The 27,620-nt window shown below is 30.8% G+C and overlaps 1 protein-coding gene across 1 annotated transcript; it reads left to right on the top strand.

Moving 5' to 3' along the window:
- The first annotated feature begins 12,126 nt into the window (after positions 1-12,126).
- Positions 12,127-26,886, top strand: LOC121126720 (uncharacterized). Its single transcript, XM_040722032.2, has 2 exons — positions 12,127-13,478; positions 26,196-26,886. The coding sequence occupies exons 1-2, from the start codon at positions 12,375-12,377 to the stop codon at positions 26,412-26,414; spliced, it is 1,323 nt and encodes a 440-aa protein (XP_040577966.1). The 5' UTR covers positions 12,127-12,374; the 3' UTR covers positions 26,415-26,886.
- The last annotated feature ends 734 nt before the right edge of the window (positions 26,887-27,620 follow it).

Below are 27,620 nucleotides of genomic sequence, written 5' to 3'. Positions count from 1 at the left end.
GATCCCACAAATAAACCATTGAATCAACTTGTAGCTTCTTCTTTTCCACATTTTTTTTGTAAGCTTCTTTGTTCTATAAATCACTTTCCAGTTGTTGTATCGTACCTTCTCCAGTGAGTCAGATATTCATTTGAGAAGTTGTCCATGGAGTGACTTTAACGTTTGAATCCAATTGCACAGTGTGTACAATAGGGTATGCATTTGTTTATAAAAAGAATTGAGATTACAAAATGATATAAGGTGCATACATTAACCACATATAAAATAGATATGTAAATTAGGTGAATGTCAAATCATAATCCTCTTCCAGACAATAAGTTTCAAATTTAATTTTATGGAAATAAAATTAAGTAAAAGATTAGGTAGTATCAGAACATGAATATTATACATTAGCTATATTTATTAAAAACATTTGAGTAAATAGATAGACAAATTTTAAATTTAGTTGTCTTTTTCAAATTTAAATAATGTTGTTAATTTGCTATTAAACCCTAATAAAAACTGAGATTATTTAAAAAATACAAAATAGAAAAATATTTTCAATAATATCTTCATTTAAAATTAAACATTGAATATTTTTCTATAATATAACCTATGATATTCCTTATCACTACGAATGATGAATAATTTATAAGAGTATAAAGAAGAGTCGTTTTTTATAATCTTTCAGTCTGAGAAAGAAAATATATCCAGTTTAAAACAAGATAGATCAATAAAATGTAAAATCAAGTTAATAAAAGGAATCCATCAACTTCATTCATCAATGGGATATAATAAAATAATTTCCAGACCCAGTCTAATTCAAACAAAAGTTATCTACAGAAAAGAAGTATTTAATAGTTATAGATACAACGGATTGGAATATTTAATATATAAAGAAGGTGCCCAGTCTTCCCTTCATTGCTTTAACTATGAATTGAAATGATAGACACGTGTGACCTTCTCACCTCCTTTATTTACATTGACTTAAAATAACAATAAACAACGAGTACATTCTAATCACATTCCAATATGAAATCCTCATCACAAACAAACCCGTCAAGTCTTTCAGGCTTCTTTCTCTTAGGTTTTAAAGTCGATTGATTCTGGCTTACTTCTTTGCTTTGGTAAATTCGTTCATTCTCCCTTCCTCTTATTTCCTTTACATGAGTGGGAACTTCGTCAATGCCGAAGCTAAGCTTCGTATCAACTACTCTGAGAGTGCCCTCCTTCCATCTCTCCGAGTACCCATACTTTATCAACACAATGAAAATTAGAATCATCTGACACTTCGTCCTCTTTTTCCTTAGTTAATTCTATGAAAGGGTTTCTCCCCACATTCTTGAATATCTTTTCCACCGGAATCACCCCATTTTCAATTCTGGGGTATATGCTATACCAGTAAACGCATTGATTAGTTGAGTTTTTTGTACGATCAGGGAGACTTTGATTTTCATGTGGTTTCTTTTAACTAATCCATTTCTTCACACTCTATATGAACATCAGAACTTAAGACGGGTGTTCCATCTGTGAACTGTTGATGTAAACTTTTTTGATATAAAGGTCCTGACATTACCACAAATCGTTTCTCTTGGTGGTCCCATTTGACTGAATATTTCTCCGATCTTCTGACCTGCCTCATTTCCCGTGTCCCTGTTAAAAACTTTCATACTGCAAACCTACTGAGACTATAGTCTGCTACAGTAAGGACCTTGTCCTTACCAACATGGGCGACGTCAATAACCAATTTCTGCCAATCAAATTGCACCACCAAAGGTGATCCTCCGCCAAACCTTTCTGATGTCGGGTAGATGGAATTGAATTTGTCGCATTCTCTTACTGTGTTTTCAATCAACTTTTTCGGTACTTCGTCCAGTAATTGTTTCGAGAACTTGAGTGTGGTGTCTATCCTGCGATATTACATTATAGAGCCACTCTTCACCAATTCCTCCAACTCCTTTGCAGCACTACCACAGCTCACCATCGATGTCTTGGGGACTCGTGTTATTGTGTTGGCTAAGCTTTTTTCAGACCTCACCAACTCTACGTCCCAAACTTTTCTATACTTAACTAGGAACTCTCCAAGTAGTATAGCTCGTCTTTTCACGAGGGTATCCGATATTCCTGAGAGTCTTAGTTCCTTTACTCCTTTTCTTAATGTCGTAAGTATACAGTAGCGAAGTTTGTCTTAATGTATATTTTTTTCCCACCCACCCCCTACTAAATTATCATATTAACAATTCGGACAACAGGTTTTAGGCTTCTATGAGAGCTGTCTTCTTTCTTCCGGATCCACGGCCCATTTGCAATTATTTCTCAATCTCTTACTATTAACACACTAAGAGCAATTGAACTAGCGTCACACCAAACTTCAAACCTATCAGTGTCTCTCACACTTCATGTGACATGTGTAAGGTCTGACTTTGTTATTCTATCTACAGTATAATGAAGCATTCCAATAATATTGGTGCCGGGATGGTTACTCTATGACCCTTCACCCCATGATCTTTTCACAGATCTCCCGACTACTTTTAGCTAACCTGCCACAGGGAAGTGGCCTAGCAACTTCTTACAGAACGAAAACACCTACCTTCTTGTTATATCATCGCTCACCTTTGTATTCACCTTATCGGATCTCCTACACATCAATCTACCATATTGATCCTTTTAGACCTCAAGTCCTAATACACACGTCTCATCAATATTCTCAGGGGGGTTTTGCCACTAGGAAACACTACTTCAGGATACTTCTCATGCCTTAAATCTTGTCCAAGTTGATAATTATATCGTAAAAGTAGTGATCAGTTGTTTCTACCACTTCCTTATCTATTGACAAGACATATGTCAGAACAGATTTCCTAATTTGTCTAGCATAATTCAACCCAAATCCAAGATGAGACATTATTTACCATTTTTCCTTGTAATTCACCTTCATTACTTTTTATTATTCCTTGTCAACCTTCCTTTGCATATAGTTTGATAAGTCCTATCCTTCCGATTCCTGAACTTTCCAAGATTATTCCACTTTTTTTAAACAGAACTTTGTATTTGTGCCTCTCACCTAACCTCTAGTCTGGGTAAACTCTTTGAGTGTCTATCATAATATCATTTTAATTTCTTTCATTCTGCGTGCAATGATTCTATTATATTATCTAAGGTTCCTTCCTGGCATACACTGTAAGGACTCAAGTTAGCCTTATCTTCGAGACTATCAAGCCTCATTTTTAAAGTCTGACAATGTTGTACTTGGCGGCATTCGAAAGAACTGCCAAATTGCCACAATTTGATGTTTGCTTTTTTGTTCGATCAAAAATGTCCGAGCAACAAGCAAAAGGGGATAGGGTTTGTCATCTTCTTCGTACCAGTCAATCTAAGACTAGAACATCTTCACACTGAACTCTGAAGAGAAATAATCGCTTCTTATTTTGATCAAGAGAATATTCAGAACCAATCATCTAGCTCAGGTTATGGTCCTCAGGGTCGTCGCGTCTAACGGCAGCAAGATGGATCCCTACTTATTGAAGGCCGACGAGAAAGTCAACAAGGACGTCTACTATGAAGCCCTCGGGAACCATTTCTTGCCATGTTAGAGGAACTCGTTCCTTAGGGACAACTATATGTTTACCTAAAACAGCAACCAGACATACACGATCAAGAAAGTATAGCATTTTCCAATCCTATGCTGATATATAACCTATCCTCCTGACGTATATTCTTCACAAAATAGACGAACTCTTCATGTCGAACATTACAGAGTCTAACTATTATTTCATTACTACTTATAATCTCTTATCTTGAACCGTTCACTCCGACAATCTTGGGGATCGAAGATGGGTACCATGGTTTCTTTGATGGCAAACCTAAATCTTTGGAAACTTGTTATCCTCCACCTACGTTCAGGTTATCAATTTTAATTTCCTTCGAAGCTAAATTTGCTAAATATTAAGTATATTTTTCTCATCCATGACGTTTCTCGACTCAAACTTCTTCTTTTTTCAAATCCATCTTTATCATTGTCGCCCTTTGAAATTCTTTTCATATATTTTCATTCCAAATTAGTTAACTTCTTGTGACTCCCCTTCATTTGATTTGCTAATTTTACTTGTAAATTTGGGTCACTTAGGCTCTTGACTGAAGGGTCCATCGAATTGTTGAAACGTCTCTCCAAATATGTGTCAAATCGTAATGTAATATAAAAGAACTGTATCTCCATTTTTACCATACTATGGGCCTCTTTTACATTTTCTTCTGAAGATTCTTCCAACAAACTAAATTCGTCTTCTAATTTTTTTCCTTTATTTTTTAACCACATTCGTAACAGCTTCCATAGTCCAATTGATTCTGTGTATAGAAAAATCCTAATCTTCTAATATTTTTTTTTTTTTTAGATTGTACCTCGAGTATTCTTTTTTGAGCACCTCTTTTCACAATGGATAACATGGCAGTCATCTCTTCATTCGACATCTTCACAGAAGACGCATTGCTCAAGCAAAAGGAATTCATTGTATGATTTCTATGATGAACTTCTTACACACAAAGACTTATCTGATTACTTGTTCCACCCTGTAAACCTCTTTTCTCTCAAAGAAAAAGATATACAGTTCTTTGAAGAGCTGCTGGCAGTTATTTTCCCAGTGGCGGTGGGACTTGATATTTTTCAAGGTCAACACCATATTACGATATTTAGTTTTTTTGAATTGTTAATTTCTGTTTTCAAGAATTAAATATAAAGACTACCGGTTTTTACAGATAAAAAATCCTGTTAAGGTTAGTAACTAGATATAGCCGCTCCCACTCTCTAAAAAATGTATCCTAAGATTAAACCTAAGATATTGTATTACTAATCTACATAAGTAAGCGGATTTCAGATTAAAGTTAAAGTATGTGGATGACAAATATAAAATATAAATGTATTGTTTATGTAGTATGAAATTATAACCATAAAACTAAAATATATAAAAAATGGCTGTAGGACAATTGGGCGAAAAAATTTTTACCAAATGGACGTTTCACCGAAGGAAAATTTTCCGAATGTAAATTTTACCAAAGGACGAAATGTCAAACAGACATTTCGAAGTTGGACTATATACGACAATTGGCTTTAAAATCATATTAAATTTATTGATATGTATGATTTTATATTTTAATTCCATTTAAAATTATAGTATGATAAATAGGGATCATTGACATACTATATATGTCACATACGCAAATTAATGAGTGTTCTTTTGCAGAAAAATATTTTTAATTCATTAATGATCATTTCATAAACACAAATAGTAGTATGTGGTTGGAACGTAGTTTGAATCTACCACCAACACGTTTCTAAGCACCAAGGAACCTGTCTTTAATGCTATAATACATTTCGGCTCTCAGGTTGTGTACATGGTCTGCTGTGCCCCTAGGCAGCTTAAATCCTTCGCCCTACCCTTCCCCGAATATCAATGAAATTTTTAAAAACCCAAAATACACCCAAGTCATCAAGTTGTTCAGAATAGTGGTGGGCCAAAAGTCCCTTTAAACTCTACTGGCGCAACCTTTCTAAGCACCAAGGACCTCTTCTAATAATCTATGATATCCAAGTATATAAATTTTTATACATCACTTAAAATTTTTACAAAAAAGTACAAAGTACTTACATAGAAGAAGGTGGTGCACAACCCGAGAGCTGGGGATGTGTCATAATATATTACAAGGGGTCTTGAGAACCGCTACGTCAGTAGAGTTTAAACTACCTCGTGGTCATGTACAACCTCATAGCTGGGGCGTATTTTAGATATTAGAAGGGTTTCTGGATGCTCAGGGAAGCAGCAGCTTCCAAATTCATCATACGTATCTCGGTCCCAGGAGCTTATCTACACAATCTGTGGGTTTGGTGTATTCTATCATAATGGAAGGAGTCCACGATACTTAAAAAAGTGGAGGTAGTGGAGTTTGAATTGCTGTTAGGCCCTATACTTCAACTGTAAAAACTTAGGGCTGGACTGTGTTTTTGGATATTAAAAAGGATGTTTCATGCTTAGGGAATCTACAACAATGGAATTTGACTTACCTCAGGCCACAGCTGTTCACCTGCACAACTTTTGGTTTGGGGTGTGTTATAGGATTTTGTAAAGGGACATAAATGCTAAGAAACTCGGCGGTGTTGGAGTTTAAACTGCATGGGGACCAGCGCTTCAACAATTTTGTCTAACAATGATAATGTACACGACAATTTTACGACTCAAGGATATTGTGTAACCTTTTTACCCTAATCATTTTACAGTGAACCACTCCTGTGTTGTGCTTATATAATGTTCATTAAAATATTTTTCTTCAAAAGAACACTCATTTGTTTACCCATATGATATATATAGCATATGAACAGTAATTATTTATCATTTAAATGGAATTAAAATATGCTATTGAATATACCAATAAATGTCATATATTTTTTCGGAGAAATGTCCCTTTTGGTATATTATTCTTCGGCAAATTTTTGCGCGGCCAAAACGTCATTTGGCAATTTGTACTTCGCCATAAATGTTTTCGGTTAAAAGTCCACTCATGATAAAAATAGCAGGCTTAAAAAATTGAATCATTCTAACTTAGACAATTTTTGATATTTATATATTATGTTAATTTCACAATTGCTAAGGCCTAAGGTCGGTCAACCTTCATTCAGACAAGAAGAAGTAGACTTCTATGTTCTCCATGACCTAGGACCATAGAGCTATTACCATAATAGAGTGACTATTGGAGCATTTGCAGAAGTATATTGGGGTGAATAAATTCCCTATCTCAGAGAGGGCAACCTTCTTTATTTAAGAATAAAATATTTTACTAAATTAGTAATTTATAAAGGAGATTCGCCAATTTAAAAATCCATTGAATATCAATTGAGAAGAAGGTAAGGTTGTTGTAGCTCAATTAGTATTGATAGATTAACTAAATGCAAACTATAAGAGTTGAATTACAACATAACATAGGATAACATTAGAGTTGCTGAGCAAGAGTCAAAGGTCAAAATGACTTGATCTTCCTAATTTATGCACAAAATACGATTTATACCGTCTATTGGAAATATTATTGCTTTGATTAATTTATCTTATATATTTTTTTGTGAATGTTTCAATTGAAAGGATTTTTTTTTAAATATTGTCACAATTTCTGAACATATGTTTTACAATTTCACCCTGTAATTTTCAAGAATATAAGAGACATATTGTGATAATCACTTTGGAATATATTTATATTCAGAAAATATTATTTGATAGATTTAAAAAGATTATATTTCTATATCTTAACATGAAAAATTACCTAAATAATAATCCAGTGCACATTGGAGAATATTCTTAAATAATGAATATTGTTCCCATAAGGTTCTGAAATACTTCCAAACTCTTTCAGGAAGTTCTTTATGCGTATATTTAATTATTTTTTGATGAAAAGATGAGTAAGACTCCAATAATGATTATCTGCTCGTATTGCAGTTTCTGATATAAGTGACTTTACAAGATTTGGAAAAGTGTTTCAGCCAACAAAATCTTTTGCAACAATTTATCGAGATAATTTTTGTCAAAAGCAAGATATGGATAGTTTTGAAATTTTTTATCAAAGTTATACAGCACATACTTCCTCAATTATGATGTAGTCCTTTATCCGTCATCATAGAAAAAAAGACATCGCTCTTGAAAATAATAAGGGATTCTTCCTTGCAGGGATCGCCCTCCAAGTGAATAATTGCTAACTTATAAGTAGGACGTTTAATTGACTGTCTTATTTTGCGTGCCGAAAATCCAGCAATGTAGCATAAAGACACTTGATGGCACACTTGTATCGGCGTAGACTGGATGGTCATGGCAAAAAAAAGCAAAATTCAGACGCAGGAGGTGAATAGAAATAAAGAGTTATTGCAAAATCCTTTAGCATGGCGGAATAATGGTGAGATTGTCCGTAATTTACAACCAACTCCTTCACTGTCTGAAGTCTAACATCCTCAAAATGATTCAAGTCTACTAGTCCCTCTGGAGATAAGAAATTATTTTGTTACAAATCTACCATAACATCTCTCAATTCTTGATTCCCTATCTTTGGTTGACTCAAACTATTGCGAATGTTTGCTTCCATCTTACTTTTGCTTCTTAAAATAGTTTCTAAGGGATTGCATTCAAGACATAGAGATTCTTCGTTGTATCTGGTGGAAAGGAATAGGAGTGGTCTTTATATAGAATTTGGTGAAAGATATGTTTATGTGAATCCTAAAAAATAAAATATGTATGCATTATCTTTTCAAGTTTTGAATACGTATGCAATGTATATTCAGATATATACATACATTTATATAGACAACTCTATTACCTCAATAATTTTATTTGATTCTGGAACATCTAAATTGCATTGCATCTTTATTCATTCCTATTTCATTCTGAAAATAATTCCTTTTATCCCAACAAGTCAAGCCAGGTCAGTAATTTCACATATATCGTTCCTTGGTAGGCCAGTCAAGAGGAGAGTAGTCACAATAATTATGTATATTCTCTATGGTTAGGACCCAAGATAGATACTTTTAACTTGATCATCCATTTAACGAGATTTTCGAATTCGGATTCCGTATTTCACGAGAAAAGTCATCCTACAAAAACTAGCTGACCTTATGAGAGAGTAGATTTTATTCCTTCCTTGAGAATGATATTCCGGTATCGAAACGATAAAGAGATCCCTTCGCAGAGAGAAGGAAATTTAAATATTTCAAATATGAAAAGTAACACAATGCAATAGCCTTTTTGCCTGCAGGTTGAAACCCACATTTATTATTGTTATTCAAGTCGTAGAACAGGAATATAACAATTAAAATGTTCAATCCAAGAAAGATGGGCATTTAAAGCCTTTTTTAAAAATTCAAGTTTTTAGGTTATAACTAAGATTCAGGCAATATTTTGACATGAATAAACGATGTATATAAAAATCAAAGTAAATAATAAATTTATAAAAACATTTCAGTATTTAAAATATGAATTATTTATTACATTATCTTGATTATATATAATAAAAAATGTATATAACTACCAAGAAATCCAGTAAAATGCAGGGCCTTACTTAAATGCTACTATCTTTTTTATTTTTTCTTCAAATGCTTTATATCATAGCTGAACTTACCGAATAGACCTTATATTTCAATTCAAAAAAAAAAAATTCTTTAAAAAAAGTCGATATGGATTGATTTATGGCGAATTAAGTTTAAGTAAGTTTTTTCCTTTTACTCGATTTTTTGGTGGTTATATATATTTTTATTAAATATAATAAAGATAACGTAATAAATAATTCATTTTTTAAATGCTGAAATGTTTTATCAATTTATTATTTAACCTGATATTCATATATATTGTTTTTTCATGTCGACATATGTCACTGAATCTTAGTTATACCCTAAAAACTTGATATTTAAAAAAGAAATTAAAGGCCACACCTTCTGGATTGAAAGTTTTAATGGTCACATTCGTGTTCTACGGCTTAAATAACATTAATATATGTGGGGTTCAGTCTGTTTATTTTTAGTTGCATAGTGTAATTATTTTATTTGAATTCGTACAAAGCGCGGTAAAAACTATATAATATTAATTATTAGTGTATTTAATACAGTGTATATGTCATTATAAGACATTGAAATCGTATAAAATATTTAAATAATGTTGTTTGTTTAATAATACACCCCTATAAAAAATGGTATCACTTAAAAATAAAAAATCCAATAAGCATCTTTGAACACCCATATTCTTTTAATAGGTCTTTTTTTAAATAAAATATAGGATATTTTCTATAATATATGTTATAGTATTCTTTATTACTATAAGTGGTGAATAAGTTATAAGGGCTTAAAGAAGATTGTCATTTTTCAGCCTTAAAAAAGAAATTTCTCAAGCTTAGAATAAAATAGAGAATTCATGAAAACACTTTTAAAATCATAAAAAATTTTTCTATATATTTATTCATTGTACTTTTAATTTGATGATTGTATTAATAGAGAAAAAGGACCATGATAATAATAATTTCAAATCATTATAAATTCTAGATTTATTTTAAATCTGTTGGGTCAGAGAAAAAGTAAGATCAGTCTTAGATTATGACATCAGATGAATTCTATCATTGGCTTCAATTTTTGACCTTGTAATTGTTTCTTCGTTTTACCTGTCAGGGAATTATAGGGAGTAGGGTCATAGTGGAGTTTGTGGGAGGTCCAGGTCCCTTGACCCTCGATATTTATTATATGAACACGTATATTTTAAATAATTATTGTGTAAATAAATAAAATTGCCCCTTCCACCCATTGAATAAATTTTAAACTCGTATCTCCCTGTATAAATTTCAAACTCCGCCTGTGAGTCAGATTTCAATGTATTTCTGTTACTTTTTCAGTATCCCTGTAGGTTATATTTTGTTCTGTTCTAGAGGTAAGCCTACCAATTGGAAGGAAATATTTTTCTTTTCTTACAAGTATTTTTAGTATAACATAGTTATGGTTGCGATTTTTTTCTAGAAAAAGTTGAGTTGAAGTAAATAAATAAAGAGAACAGTTTGTACGGGTACGAGTTTCAATTATATCAATAGCGTTTATGATTTTTTGTCAATAAAAAGTAGCTCAATAGAATGAAACAGAGAAACCAGATACCCGTTGCGTAAGCACTCACTCAAAATTACTATAAATAGTTTGATCTTCTGTCAAATACGCAATTGTCTAAAAAGAAGTTTTAGTTAAAAGTGTATGATCAATACTAAAATGCCCCATAAAAGTTGAAATTTCAATAATAGGGACTATGAAAAATAGTATATCTCTGATGTAAAAAATTGAAACTATTGTGAGAAAATTTATTTAAGAATGGTCTGAAATTCAATTAATTCCTGTCTTATCTTTCGAATCGAAGTAAAGTTGCATGTATTTAATTGTGAGATGAATTTGAGTTGCAAGGATTCAAAACACAGTTTTGATTAGGAGTAGAATTGCAATTTATTCAAAAATAAGGTAATCATAAGGGTTTCTTTTTATTGCAATGGAAAATTTAGTTTGGGGGAGTATCTTTTTTTATATTATTGAAACTATCAACAGTTTCAGTGTTTTGGTTGATGAATTGTTCCCAATCTTCCACGTAAGATACGTTTATTATTAGAGTTGAAAATGTATATCAGTACATTTTATAGCTTTTAGATCATTTCTACAAATTTAAAATGAATAAGAAATATTTATTAACTTTTTTAATAGTTCAAACAATAAGAAAACCAAAGTCAATAAAACCTTATATATTTTATAAGGTCTAGAAACAAACAAAAAAATGACAAAGAAGGGATTTTAAATATTAGTAAGTTCTATAATCATTTTTGAAGGAATCTTTAAATATTATAACAAATATTAATTATATAATTTCCCATAATTATGGTAGCGTTTTATGAAGAAAAATAATTCAATTGGTGTGCACTATAAACGGTATAGGTAGAAACAATTTATCTACTTATCATCCGCAGGAACGAGTCATTATTGAGAGGTAACTCAAATTATATTTGTAAAAATAATATGTTACTTTATAATATTAATCTATGAACAAAGTGAATAACATTTTTTTATTCCGTTGAGAAATAATAAAAAATTGTTAAAGGATGCCCATTTTATACAAAACTGTTCTTTAAAAATTGATTAATATTACAAATCTTAATATACACATTTGGTGAAATGGGTAGCCTATTTTGATGTTGTTCCATGTTATATTTATATTGCTAATTTTCAAAAATTTAGAACAATTTTTTTTTAGTAGAATGTCGCACTCTATTTTAATCTAACTTTATGTAAGTTAATCGGTATTTTTATAAATAAATAAAAATTCAATTTGCATCAAACAGTGATAAATAAAACAATAGGAATGTAAAATTAACTACAAAACTAACTAAATATCCATTGAAAAATAAATTTATTTGTACTTTTCCGCCAAATTTAAAATGTCCTTGAAACAGAGAAATGTACAAATATGTATTCATTCTTATAAACTAGGCTTTAAATGTAATACACACACACGCATATACATTTATACTTATATTTATAAAGCCAAATATCTTGCCCCGGGCCGAAAAAATCTCTCTTTCTCCTTAAAAAAAAGAGCGCACTTTTTTGACCACTATGTATTTCTTGGACATTGGACAAAAATAAACGCGTGTGGAGAACTATTTTTTATATTACACTTATTGACCAAAATTTGCCTGAGGCGTGCGTGCGTACAGTATGTACAATGTACATGCCTAAAATAATAATAAAAAAAAATAATAATAGTCATTTCAAACTGGACAATTGACAGCGATTACTTCATATATGTATATATGTGATGTGTGATCTTTTGAACGTGTAATATGTGTGAGTTAAAAAGGTTCATAAAATGGAGGATGTAAAGACGGGTCATCAACCATTAGATCAAAATTATGAGTCAAGAGAAAAAATGGATTCTAGTTTACGGTATAGCAACAATAATAACCGCCTTGCTAATGGATATAATCATTTGTCGGCCCAAAATCTGGGGCGAAATCACCAATTAGTTTCTAGTCAATTACATGGAGCTACAGGACAAAATGATTATGGTCATATCTATAATAACCCAAAGTTTTCTATATATGATCATGAAATTAATAATTCTGAAGAAATTTGGGATTTAGATAGTAATACAGTGAAACGCTACAGTGTATTAGACTCACAAAATGTGTATGACCCTTACTACTATAATAATTATTATTTACAGCAGCAAAATAATTATGATGCTGAATGGGTTCAGATACACACTCCACTCTCTGTATCTGTTACTAATAGCACAACCCCTTCACCTACAAATCAATGTAATATTTCCCTTAAAAATGATTCAAAAAAACCTAAATCTTATCAATGTGAACCTTGTGACAAGTGGTTTACATCTTCGGGTCATTTAAAGCGACATTATAACACAACCCTTCATAGAAATGCACTACGCACTAAAGATAGCCCTTTAAGGAATATATCATCTAATAACTCCCCAGAACATTCTGAGGATCGTTCATCTTCATGTTCTTCCTCTGGACTCTCTTCATCGAGAGTTATTAGCAATAATACGTCATCTATATCTACCTCTCATCATCTTCCAATGAGTACTAATAACGCATCATCTTCCCCAGACATGATCGGAGATGACTATACAACATATGATCAATATAATAACTTATATCCTACAACATATAATACAAATAATTTTAGTTATTATACTCCATTTTATTCTTCCCATTCGACATCAAATCAAACATTATCCACTAACACATTGAAGTTACAGGACAAAATTCTTCAAAATTCTTCACAACTACCAACTGTTCAAACACCAGAATATCGATGTTCTGATTGCAATAAGTCCTTTAATAAATTGTGTTATCTAAAGCAGCATAATAAAAGTTTTCATAATGGTGAAAAACCCTATAAATGTAATCAATGTGGTAAAAGGTTTCCTGTTGATGTACTCTATCAGGTAAGAAAAAAAGTATTTATTCCTTTTTCCTTGTCCTGGGGCACAAGGTTAAGAAGATTTAACCTTTCTTAACATTGTGATGATGAATAAATAGGACAAAATATCATAAAATCGATATGCATCCCAAACTAAATCCTTTAATCTCTTGGCTGATGCTAAATCTCTTTATAAAATTAAACGTAATATTTTAGCTTTCTATTTACTATCAAGATAAGATCAAATTATCTAAGTTGGTATAAGCGTGCAATTTCTTTGCATCATAATAGCGTATTATCCTGATTTTAAATTATATATTTATATATAAAAAATCTTTAACTAAGGAATTTTTGATAATACGTATAATTGATTATATTGGATAGTGCTAAAGAAAAAATTAACTTATATTCAAATAGATAATTTTATTACTCTTGTTATCATTTATAAAATCTATAGAAATTTATTTTTTATTTTAATATATTATAATAAAATATATTAAATATTTTTGACGGATTCATATGTACAAATTGTCCTCAATCCTAGCAACAATTTATAGGGGGAAAATTACATATGGTTTGATATTATTAGAGAACATGAATAAATATACTTATTTTGATAATTTCTTTAGAAATTAAAAGTTTCTTAGAAGAAGACAACGAATTATTATTTTTTCTAATATCCTCTCAAATAGGCAAACGTCCAAAAATAAATTTTAGTTAAAAGTGTATAATCAATATTAAAAATTACTAAGTAATTTTCTTTTTATATTAAATATTATTCATAACTTTTAAGACTAGTCAAAGCTATATTTGCTTTTTTAGTTTGATATCTTAAAGAATATAATTTATTCCTTATTTCTATTTTATATATACTAATAAAAGTAATATCAAATAATAAAATGTGACAGTAAAAATATATTTATTGAGATTTGGGAAACATATTTTGATCAGAATAAGTTAGACTAATCTTAATATATTTTTAATTATTAAAACTTTCGATTCAAATTGCATGGATATTATTTTAGCTCATAAAGCTAAGATAGTTACTCTTAAGACAAAGAAATTAAGAATTATAGGAAATATTGATTAGACTTATTTATTAAAACGTTGAGTGAAAGATATATTTTTCTTTAAATAAATAGACAGAATAAGTAGAATTCAATGGTATGTAAATAAAAGATGAGAAATGCTGAAAACCAAAAACATCAACACAAAAACTCAAATTCTGTATTTTATTGATTCAAAACATTCTGTACTTTTTTGATAAAAACCCAATTCAAATCGTCTATGTAAGGTTTCTGAATAGTATAAATATACACATATATATAGATAGGCGTAGGAAACGGGGGGAGGGGCGGGGGGCACCTCAATTCTGAGGGAGCTATTATTATTGAACATGTATTCTAAAGTGACCCCTATATTTAAAATTAAATAGTATGAAGTTGTACATTTAGAAGATAAATTTGGCATATATAAGGGTACTGTTATGTATTTAGTATAATAGATGTATATATTGTATTATTAAGATGCAAAGACTGGGTAAAATCTGATATGATAAATATTCCGACATCTAGAGTATATATTGTCTAAATAAATGTATTAGAGAGTATATAATAATTACGTACAGTTCATATACAATAGTTGAAAAAATCGTATTGGTTTCACTCTTAAGGCTTTCCAAAACTCGCCATTTTAAGGATTTGGTCTAATTTTAGTGGGAGGCTGCGATAATATATATATTTCATATGCCCGAACAAATTCTCTTAGCACAACAGGCCTTCGAAAGATTATTAATTAAGTAATATTTAATCAAAAGCATATGTATCCAAAATATTTTATTTTATAATCGACTATTCCTTTGTAAATTTGTCATCCAAATTACATTTTCTGAATTTACAGGGAGGTTTATTAAAAAATTTCACCTAATTCAGAGTACTAGAATACCATTTCTTCTCTCCAATTTTATGTTTAACTAGTCATTCCACACTTTGATAATGATTGAGGATTTAATTTAATTCTATATCCCACTTTCCTTGAGCTGAAAGTATTAGTTATTCACTTGAATATTTTATATTTTTTTTATTAGACAGGGAGGTGACAAAAATTCTCTGGGTGTAAGTTTTCACCAATCCAACATATCAAAATAATTTGATACAATTCAGTTTATGTTACTCTTTAGTACTTTGAGTTTTGTCATATTTCTTGTCCTTGAATGCCTTTTTCTGGCTCCCAATATGTATTTTAGAGCTTTTTATTTTTATTTTATATTGTTAAGTCTGAATCATACATGCCTGTCAATAAAATTGCCTCAGAATGAGCAAAGATGAGTTCAAAATTCTACATCGGTTTATCCGTCTAGGATTTTGTATTTGAAATATTTTGATCTTCTTCACAGATACAATTGAGAAAGCCGATGTCTTCAAACTTGACTATGTCCTTAAAATAACGGCATTTGCAACAATCAAACATATTGTCGAAAGAATTTGACAATATTTTAATCCACTCTACATCTTTTTCTTTTTGAATTCGATATTTTGATGCTAGTGTTTCAGCTTTGACAATATATCTGTTCATTTTCGCCTTGACGTTTCTGTGTTCTAGAGTAGTTAAATATTTGTGGTCCCCAACTTCAATCAAATCTCTTGTTTATTGTTTGTAGAATCATGTCCCTTTCTTTGTCACATAACTGTCTATAATTTTTCAAATTGGAGTAAAATTGTTTAAGGTAACAATAATATCTAACTATGTCGACGTGAGAAAGCAACTGAATCATTGTTAAATGACAGATAAATCACCAAATAACCAAAGATATCTAAAGGTTCTGATCCTTAATCTTGTTTCAATTTGATATGAACTACACGAATTGCTTCTTTTCTGAGACATTTTTAAATTTTATGATTGAGTTTTTGAAAATGCGTGAAATATTCATTTGTTTTGATGATTGTTTGATACTTTTCTGCTAAGGGAATTTCTTCGAGGCATATCAAAAAGTATATATACTAGCATCCTCGCGCTAAAATTAGACCATATCTTTAAAATGACCGTGGCGAGTTTTGGAAAGACTTGGAGTAAAACTAACTCTAATTTTGGAATCCATAAACATCTCAAATTCACCTTCTAAATGCGCACCTTCTGACTCTTTCATTTGAAATATGGTAGTCGCTCTATTGTATTCGTACAACCTGGTTTGGTATATTCCGATAATGTTAAAAATTATAAATAAAAATATAAATGTCATTCTTTAAAAAAAATTCAGAAATAAAATATTTCATAAATAAGTTCATCGAGGAATGTCTTTTCAAAAAAAAATTCATTAAGAAAAATTAAAAAAAAGTAATAATGAAAGATTTAAAAAAAGTAATAATGAATGATTTAAAAAGAGTAATAATGAAAGATTAAAGAAAGTCGAGACAATGGTTTGTTATTTTTTTTTAATGCTAGTGGTAAATATTCTACAAAATTTGAATCCCCTCTTAGAAAATTGAGGTCATTTACGTCTATATATATATATATCCAGAGGTGTATTAAATATGTCTTAAAAAGCGGGAGCAGCTTTTTCTAGTTAGAAAATTAAACAGTTTTTTAATTTTCCAAAGCAGTTATTATTATTTCATTCTTGAACACCAAAGATTTAAGTATAAAGTAATAATTAGTGTGTGTGCTCATGACAGACAGAGACTAACGATGTGGGTCTGCACTGCAGTTATAAATGTAAGTCCTTGTTGGACTCAGAAGTGATTTGAGGATGACATGGAATAATTACAGCTAATATGTCCTGGCTAGATATGGAGAGGGATATGTATTTATTCCTTCCTCTCACGGCTGCTTACAGCTTATCTAATTACCCGTTAATTTTCGGTTTCTTTTATTTTACATACCGGCAGTACATTTTTTATGCATCGCTGTAAATATCAAAGATATTTTTTACTCTAACTCATGAAGGAAAAATTCGAGTCGGAGTATATAGTAAACCCTGCGTAGCTTTATTAAATATAGCTACATCCAGTTTACTAAATAAATACTCTCATTACAAATATTATTTCATGTTAAGGGGTAAAAGATGCCCTTGTCTATATATAGAGATGTTAATATTAGCTAATTTGAGTTAACCATAACAACCCACCTGAGAGAATGTCTTAAAAAATATGGTAACTTTGAGAGACGACATATCTGATGAGAAAGGCTAATTCACTCGATGATATCTTATAATTAATTATGAATATCGAGTGTAGAATGTGTATGTTAAAAAGAAGAAACCAAAAATCAACATGGTACCTTGACAATTTGAAGAATGTTTTAGAGAACAGAAAGAATAATGCTAATGAGTCATAACGTTTCATTAGATCAGTTACTGAGTCCAAGAAGGACTTACAATTATAACTCTGCAACAAATCCTCAGAGTTACGCTCCATCTATTACAAAAACAGTATATGCCCAACTTAGTACAATTTGATCCCCTGATTTCAAATATGGCCTTATTTTTTCTCTCATAGCTCTGTGGGCTTCGAAAAAAGTCCATACATTTTTTGTTATAGTTGGCTATTTTTAAGGTTCAAAGCCATTTTATGCCCTCGATGTTGAAGATGGGGATAATTTATGACAATATATTTTTAAAGCCGAATGTTAACAAATCCTAAAACCATTTTTAGAATGTCTGGATAATACTTTTAACTCGAGTTATCTTTGTTTAAAGTGAAAAATAGGTGGTTTTTATTCAAAGGCACATAGCTTCAAGACGAATAGATTCAAAAAGTTTAAAAATATTGTATTGCATAGCTAAAAGTATGAACTTTAACTTAAAAAAAAAGAGCCTCCCCAAAAATACTCTATATCGTTGTCAATTTGAGAAAAGGCCACGACAATATTTCAAGGAAAAAACTCATTTTTGAATTGATCTCATAATAAAAGTGCATAAGTATTCGTAGGCCCCAGCTAGAAGCAAGCACAGAGAAGAAGAAAAGCTATGAAGAAAGCTATGTAGAAAGAAGACGCTATGTGCCTCTGAATAAAAAGTACGTTTTTTCCACTTTAAACAAAGATATTTCGAGTTAAAAATATGATGCAGATATTTTCAAAATTGTTTTAAAAATTTTGAACATTGGGCTTTGAAATATATAAAGATAATATACCCGTAACTTCAACACCGAGGGCTTAAAACAGCTGTGAACCTTAAAAATAGCCAAAAATAACAAAAAATGTATTACCTTTTTCTGAAGGCAATGAGAGAAAAAATAAGGCCATATTTGGAATCAGGGGATCACATTCTACTAAGTTGGGCATATACTGTTTTTGTGCATAAAAAAAAGTGTGGGTTTGTTGGATAGTGTAATTATTACGAGCAATCATATTGCATAGCTCTAACCATCTCATACTTTTCTTAAAAATTAACCCTCACCTCAATTTCGCCAGTATTAATATCTCCGTTTATGTATTTTTATATATGTAGAGCTGCATAAAATATGACCTTAAAACTCGCGATATTTTATTCTACTTGGTAATATAAAGAGTTGTTTTTTTCCCAATGTGGTTATAATTATACTTAAACTTTTGAAGAGGGAACATTGAAATAAAGAATAATTCCTGTTTGTGCTCATGAATGACGGAGAGTAACACGGGGGATTGTTTGGGAAGTTATGAGTATAAGACATGTTGGACTAAAAGTAGAATTGAAGATCAAAAATAGATTAATACGTACTTATAACTTTGCATTATAAGGATTGTATTTTTTTTAACATATCAAAGGCCATATTTTTTACCACCATATTTACAAGTGTAAAGGTGGGTTACCACATCTATCATTCGTGTACAGGTAATTTATTTATAATAACTTCGCATATTATAATCTTCAAACCTCAACAGTTCTCAATGTCAAAATATAAAGGTTATGTCATTTATAATGTTTCTTGTTTGGGGGAGGGAAAATGTATGTTAGTAGTTTTTGTGCTTCCAAAATTTTATATATCATAGTATTTTCATTCTTGCAGAAAAATGCACATTTAAAATTGAAAGTCTTTTCATTTTGAAAGGGAGAATTGTTGATGTTTGAAAATTATAATATTCAAAGTTTTTAGCAATAAATTGTCTGTACATGTATGATAGATGTGGAGATTTAGCTTAAGTCCTTGTTAGACTTAGAGTCAAGGGAGGATTAAGGTAGACATACGCCCCGAGGCTATTTTGTCTCTTGGGCCCCCTTATGCATCATATTATCCCAGAAAAAAGTAATTTAACACTAATTTAATATAACAACCTTTATTTGTACCAAAAATACTACAGAAAGCCATTTAAAGTAAATCAGCAAGCTTAACAAACATTAAGCTTTCTGAACCAGGACATATCTGGTGCAGCAGCAGCACATACCACCTTGCACAAATGAAGAAGTTGGACAAAGGGATACCATTTCAAGAAAAAACATAATACAGCAGCAGAAAACCTGTTTGTGCGTTTGGCAGCAATGTAACAGAACTGCAGCCTAGTAAATACACACAGCTTATTTTCCCAGGAATATCTTTTTTGTTTTCCTGGATGAGAAGTCTTTGATGAGGCTGGTTAAATCCAGCTTACTAAGAATATCACTCTCAATGCTCATCAAAGAAAGGGGATTGATTCTGTTTTGGCCCATTGTGGAATTCAGTGTATTCTTCACAAGTACAAGTTTTGAAAATGAATGCTCCCCAGTGGCATTAGTAACAGGTAAAGCCAGAAAGTGTCTCAGTGCTATATCAACATTCGGAAACACTGACTGTAGTCTCCATCCTCATATATGACTCAGCAGTGACCTAGCTGAGGTGTCATCCTGCCCCTTAATCAATTATTTGAACCATCCAATTTCATTCACAAAATCTTCTAAATCACCTGAATATTTACTCTGGAGATCAACTGCTCCTAAACAGAGGTCTTATGTGGAGATAGATGGAATGTCGTTCAGAAATACAAATGTGTGCTGAACATGTGTGTAGGAGGGATACCTCCGATCCATTTCAGAAAGGACACTATCTATGGGAGCAATGAACACTGTCACTCTGAACCTGTAACAGCCTGACTGCTCATAGTCCTGTTCAGTTGCCTCATCTGCTCGTTTTTTTCTTCTTCTGTATCTGTGTATGTCCACTGTATATTGCTAGGACACTGTCAGAGACATGTCTTTTTGCTTCACTCTCAAAGTTGTCAAAATTATCACGAAGGTTGGCCACATAATCCCTCAATGAGCTGATCAAATTGCAGCATTACATAAATTCAGTTCCACAGTTTGCAGTCTTATGGAAATGTTACAATATTACGTTCCACATGTTGCAGAGGAGTGCATTCTCTATCTTTTCCATTTTACTGTAGAGTGCCTTGCTTCATTTTGAGTTATAATATTTTAGCTGGAGTCATCACTTAACCTCGGCAAGGACTCTTGGATCCTGGCATAGTTCTTGTGCAGTGCTTTTGTTGCTTGTGCGTGTTCTGACCATCTCGTGTCAAACAGACTTTTCAAAGTTTATATTCTGTGCTCATCCTTAGGCCATAAACTGGCTATAATAACCTTCCAACGGGATGTGGATTTGGAGTAAAAATAAAAAAGTGTCTCTACGACGTTATTGATAAGTACTTTGACACTTTTATTTGCCTGATGATCTGTGAAGGACCTGCTCGCCATCAGCTTACTAAACTCCAAGCATGTTGTTGAAGACAAATAAGAAGTTGTTCCCTTATCGGCATTGCCATATTTTTTAATATGGGCTTTCAGAAATACCTCAAACTCAGACATGATTTCCAGAACTCCTCTGAAATTCCTGTTATCAGGTTGTCCAAAAATTTTAGTGTTTCCTCTGAATGGTAGTCCTCGCTCTGCCAAAAGCTTAACCACCGGAACCACCCTCTTTAAAACTTCCGTCCAGTATTCACATCCACTGTCAAATTGTTTTTTTACTTCAGCATCAATGCATCCAGTATCAGCACAGCGTGTAACATAGGCTACCATGGCCTTTTTGTGGCTTTTCGATCTGTCATGTTCATTCAAGGAGAGATTAGCAGAGGCGAGTATATCATGAACACCAGAAGCACAACCCGCGGTGTCTGCTGGCTCTGTTTTCGAACCTTCAGTCTCACACTCGGACATTGTGGGACACTCCTCATTTGCAAGCAAAGACAAGAACGAGGTACAGTGGTCGTGGTCAGCGTTATCCGCCTCCACATCTTCACCCTGACAACCACCAGACTTAAACTACCCTGTTAGCTTTGGAATTTTCATTTATAAATACTCGTCCCTTTTTTTTTTTTCTCCCACTGCACTTTACGTTCCTGAGTGCCACTGAGTTTCTTATCGCCGCTGTAAAATTTACAGGTGTTAGTATTAAAGTCCCTCTCAATAAGCAAATATGACAGATATAAGATGGACTGTAATTGATTACTTTCGAAATTATGCACAAACACGTAGTTGTTATTTATTCAAATTTAAATTACAATGTATATATAGAATGAATAAAAAAAGGGGAAAACAAAGGAATTAAAAAACTTTCCTGTGCGATGTAGGGGAACCCAAAGGGAAAAACTCTCCTACGCGGTGCAGGGAGAAAAGCTTATTCTTGTGAAGGGAAAATCCACGTGATGCAATCCTATTCATGATTACATGCATGTTCGGATATGCTTGTAGCCAAATTCTAACAACAGTTGACAGCATTGTGATGGGAGAATGATAAATCAAATCAATGAACTGATTGGATAGAAGTGACCCATGTTTGCCGAATCAGTGCTTTGTTGCCTGTTTTTCACCTCACGGACGAATTATGGTCCATACTTTTTATACCATTACATCTTAAAAAAATAGTCTGACCAATTCAAGGGCCCCTTCACACGTGGGGTACCCAGGTTGCAACTAGGAAATTCTGTATATTAAACTGCGCTTGCTTAGGGTTAAATTGAGGATAGGCAACGGAGTAATTTCTATATCCTTGCTAGATACAGTGTGGGATTTGTACTTTTTCCTTTCTCTTATTGCTGTGCGTATCCAATATAATGAATATCAGAACAGCTAAGCTGCTTTTCTCCTAGAACTAATTCCAATACCATGTTAATTTTCAGGTTATTTTATATTTAACAAATCTTCTACAACTCTCTATATATAAATATATCTCTAGAACTTTATAAAATATGACCTGTCTGTATGTAAAAATGAAATGGTAACCCTGGCAATTTGAAGAATATTTTTTTAAGAATGCAGCTTAGTTGTCATAACTTCTTACTACATTAACTGCGAGTAAGGAAAACAAAATAGTAATCCGTACCTACCATGGTCAAAAGCAAGAATTACTCGGATGTCGATCGTCTATTCTGAGTACAACGAGGACTTACACTTAAAATTCTTCAACCAATCTTCAGTATGAAGTTGGGTACGCTAAAGCCCTTACGCACAATTTAGCACGCATTTTCTCCATCCTTTTTATTATTATTATCCTTATGTAGTACCTTTTTATTTTCGTAAGTAATTTATCAAGTGAAGTGCAATAATAATATTAAAAAGGGAAAATTTTTGCGTATTTCATGAGTGCGTAAGGGCTTCAGCGAACCTACCTCTACTCTCCGTCATTAATGAACACATGCACTAGTAATTACTTTAAAATTAGATGTTACTATTCTAATTAAAGAATTATTATAACAGATTTTAAAAATAAATAAAAATATTGTTCAGATTGCCCCATAAAAAAAAAATATCACACACAATCTTGGAGAGAGAGAGCGAGAGTTGTATAAATTATAAAACTCTCTCTCTCTTTGTTTCAATATATATATAAGGATATTGAGCAACCGTTTCCTAGGTTAATATATTCTACTTTTTTCAGCTTCTGTAACATTATCTTCTAAAGATATAAACAGGTATTTTAGGGCTTCCAATTTACTTTATCCTGTACTTTTTGAGTACCACATTCTGTTATTTTAATTACTACTGTATAATTCTTATCTTCAATATTGCATTATCACATTCACTTTTGTAATTCTGAATTTTTAGAATGATTTTACTTAGCATTTTATACAATAATATGTCTAATTTGATGAGAATAGCACATTCTATCGTATGTGGATAAAAATTTTTTTTTTTTTTTTTTTTTTGCATAAAAAAGACAATCAATTAGTTTTGGGAAACTGACTATAAAATCAAACTATTTCGTATTCCCACTCCAAGTTTTTACAATTTCATAGATAAATATTAATCATTTAGTGGTTGTATAATTTGTATTATATATTCTGTTCTGTAACATACATACAATTAGACTATCCCCTTATTGCTGGTCCTCACGGTTCCAAATCATAAATAAAAGCTAAAATTACTCCTAGCATAGAAATTAAGTTAATAATTTCCTAGCATAAACATATTGGTCTAAATATCAATCCAGAGCCTTCAATCCACCTAAATTCTTACATAGTAAGTGAAGATGATAGTGAAACTTACACATCAGTCCAAAATATTATGGATAATTTCAAGTTAATCTTCATTATTGTCTAAATGTATAGATTTATCACCTTCTCAATCCAAATAACCTCTACAGCGGTCATTAGGTTGTGGTATGTTTGAATTCGGGGTCTCTTTGAACTAAAGCAAAAAAAAAAAACACACACAGTATTAGGAGATCGTTATTCAGGATGGCCTTTGGTTTATCAACTCAAAAATATGAAAACACAGTCAGTAATTAATGAATGGTTTAGGATTGTGGTATCCCAATGAATATGACAAGAAAAGTTGTAGTTTGTAACCCTCAAACAAAAAGGTGGTTTCAAAAGTCAAAGTCCTCGAAAAGAGATACAACATTCTTTATGTCGTATCTCTCAATGTAGGTACGACAACACAAAATAGAAAATTGCTGAAGTAATCTTCCTGCAATTTTGATTTATTATTATTTATTTATCATACAACTTTAAAACTGACGTCTGTTTGGCTACCTTCATTTTTATTCCAATTTATATATTATTTTTCTCTCTGCATTTGTCGGTTGGTATATAGAATTTTGTTAAGCTTTAAATTTATATATTTTGTATCAGATCTTTAATTAATTATCCCTTAAGTTTTTGGAGGGATTGTGTAGTATTCATGCATTAATCACTTCATATATATTCCTGTATATAATGTATGTAGGCTTTAATGTATTCCTCTTTCAATAAATAATATATTATTCCTTCTGTATATCTCGTCTTATCACAGTATGGGTAGATGTCCAAAATTATTTGAATTTTCAAGTCTTATTAATAAATCAAATATTAGTTGATTATGTCATACAGAGTTAACCCCTTGAACACTTTGGTTTGGAATAACACTAAAATAAAAATTAAGTTTGGATTTAAAAAACCATTACTATGAAACTTTTATTTACAAGTAATATGACTCATTTTTTGTTTTCTCACCTATTGGTCAGATGGAATTGCACTGATTAGTTATAAGTAGACCTTTTAGTAATCCAATTAATCCATCTGACCTAGGAAGTATCTTTGAAGTCAATATAAAATTAGTATATATATACTTAAATATAACAAAAATATAATTCTTGCACTAATCCAATTTTAAATGAAAAAAATTATCCTCTTTATTGCAGTATTAAATTTCCTACTAACCCCCTTTAACCACCACCATCAAAAAAAAAATGTTAATAAGGTTTTCATTTAGTACTACTATGTGTCTCACTATCACCTCGTCCTTGCGCTATACAAAAACCATATCCCAACTAATAAGGGGAATAATTAGAAAAATTTACAACTGACAAATAAATACACTGAACTTTTTGATTTTTTAAAGATATCATTGTGAATATTCATGACTTTATGAAGAGCTCTCCTTCTATCAGAAACTAGTAAATTAGAACCTATTATAATAACACAGCTTAGATTTTCAATAACAACAATACTCGTATGCTAAAAAAACCTTAGGATTTAAAATCCTAAAGATACATCAAACAGCATTATTTATTTGATACATTAACAAACAATATCAATGATCTTAATATAATTGTAATTATTTTACGAGCATAAAATTAAAATTTCTACTGTGCAACTACAACTTCCTTGAATTTTATACTTTTTATAAACTTATTCAATTATAATTAGTCATTTTTTAAATACTTTTTTTATGATTATATTATTAAGATATAATTTGTTAAAAATATTATTTCTATAGCTGTCTTTTATTTAATGTTATAAATTTGCTGTTTCTGTAAAGATTGGCAAAAAATAAGCAAATAATCATTTCAATATTCCAATTAGATACTTTCTAATGTTTATAAATGCTCTAGAAATAGAAAGCTGCAATAAATAAAATTTCAAGTATTATATTCATTCGCTGTTAATGGGTTACCAACAACAAGTAACTGTTATATTGATCTACATGCAATAAAGCTAGTATATTCAACTTTTGAAATTATAAAAGATACTACAATTTTTTAGAGGGAGAGTAGGAATTAATATTTTGATTTTAGAAGGTGATTTTTTCAAAATTAGAATTAACAAATATTGTCATAATATTTTCAATTTCAAAAATTATGATTTTTTATGTTTTATGTATGTAACTTATTAAATATGAGATATTGAAACCTAAGCAAACAGGCAACCTTGTAAAAAATTGACCTTGATAGCTTTGTTACTGAAGTGTAAATCGTATTTTATGTTAAAAACATCAATTTATTCCTTAAGATATAATATGTTTTTATTTATAGAGATTTACTTTTCAATAAACTTTTGATAACGACATATGAAAACTCACTTCTATTTTTTTTAGGAGCACCTGGCCAAGCACGCAGGAGATAAGCCATACAAATGTGAAGTTTGTCCTAAACAATTCAATCACAAAACGGATTTAAGAAGACATATGTGTTTGCATACAGGGGAAAAACCATTCTCATGCGATGTTTGTGGCAAAGGCTTTATACGTGAGGATAGAATGATTAAACATTCAGAAACTCATAAAAAAAAACAGACACCTCTCGTTTTATCTTAATAAATTTACACACATATCATCTACAAGTTATGCAGTTATTTTCGCAGTTGGGTGCTAATTTAGTTTTTTTTTGTTATCAAAACCCAATATGTGTTGTGCAATGTTATTCGTTTTTTATCCTTTAAAAATATGATATTAAATAATTAAGTGCAATTGAATAATGACTATATTAATATAAGAAGAGGGTGGGCTTTGGTTTTTGAAAATTGTTCTTGCATGAATTTCGATGCATATTCTGAATTGTAATCAAATGTATTATTAGCTATAATAATTTACCCCATATATATTATGCAATCTTTAAAAGTTTGGAATTACTAAAATAGTTATATCATATAAGAGATCAAATACCAATGTCTTTAACCAATAAAATGTATTTATATTTTGAATACTTTTAATCAGGAAAGAACTAAAATCTTTTAAATATTCTATTGCGTTGTGTTTCGAAGCAATAAAAAATTGAAATATAAACAAATCATGTTAAATGTTATTTGCTAAAACATTGCTAAAATTATGAAACCGGTTTAAACTATCAAACATTCGAAGATTATGATAAAATTTCAAAGAATAAATATTAGTGTTTATATTGTGATATATTAATAAATTTAACCTTACTATATAGCTGGAATTGTGCATTCAAAAATGTATTTATCACCAAAATATTATGGCTATTTACTAAAAGTCAATTTAGAAATGTAAAGTTTTACCTAATCATTATAATATTATTGAATCACCTTTTATCAATAGAGTACAGTCCAAATATTAATTATTGATGTCATTTAAATATACACACTCGAAGACTGAAAGCCATGTTGGGTAGAAAATGAGATTCAAAGAAATGGTATTGTTTATATATATATATATATGGTGTTTTTGTAATATATCTGTATATTTATTATTTTGTCACTAAAACAAGCTCACATGTAAATAAGGAAGTGTTAAGTAAATTGTCCTATGACATTTATATTTTTATAATTTGATGTATTAGGTGTGGAATTTGATACTATAACTTTGTAGTACCTAATTCAAGTTATTCAGTCTTCTAAATAGTTTTAACACTCTCTTTTGATGTACATATATGCATTATTCAATGTATATCAATATATATGTAGTATTGTTTTTGCCATATAGTTTATTCCTAACAAAAGTTTGGCATTTCTGCTTGTTGCCAATACTGAAGAAGTAAATGTTTTGTAGTGTTAATATAAC

Source organism: Lepeophtheirus salmonis, chromosome 12, assembly GCF_016086655.4.
Source record: "Lepeophtheirus salmonis chromosome 12, UVic_Lsal_1.4, whole genome shotgun sequence".
Lineage (NCBI taxonomy): Eukaryota > Metazoa > Arthropoda > Copepoda > Siphonostomatoida > Caligidae > Lepeophtheirus > Lepeophtheirus salmonis.
The sequence above is the reverse complement of the archived record's forward strand: the minus strand, read 5'-3'. Positions and strand labels throughout refer to the sequence as shown.

What these genes read in the sequence shown, in the direction of transcription:
- LOC121126720 (XM_040722032.2), top strand. Translation starts at nt 12,375, where the DNA reads ATGGAGGATGTAAAGACGGGTCATCAACCATTAGATCAAAATTATGAG. An exon ending in CTGTTGATGTACTCTATCAG is followed by an intron (nt 13,479 to 26,195) that starts GTAAGAAAAAAA and finishes TATTTTTTTTAG; the next exon opens with GAGCACCTGGCCAAGCACGC.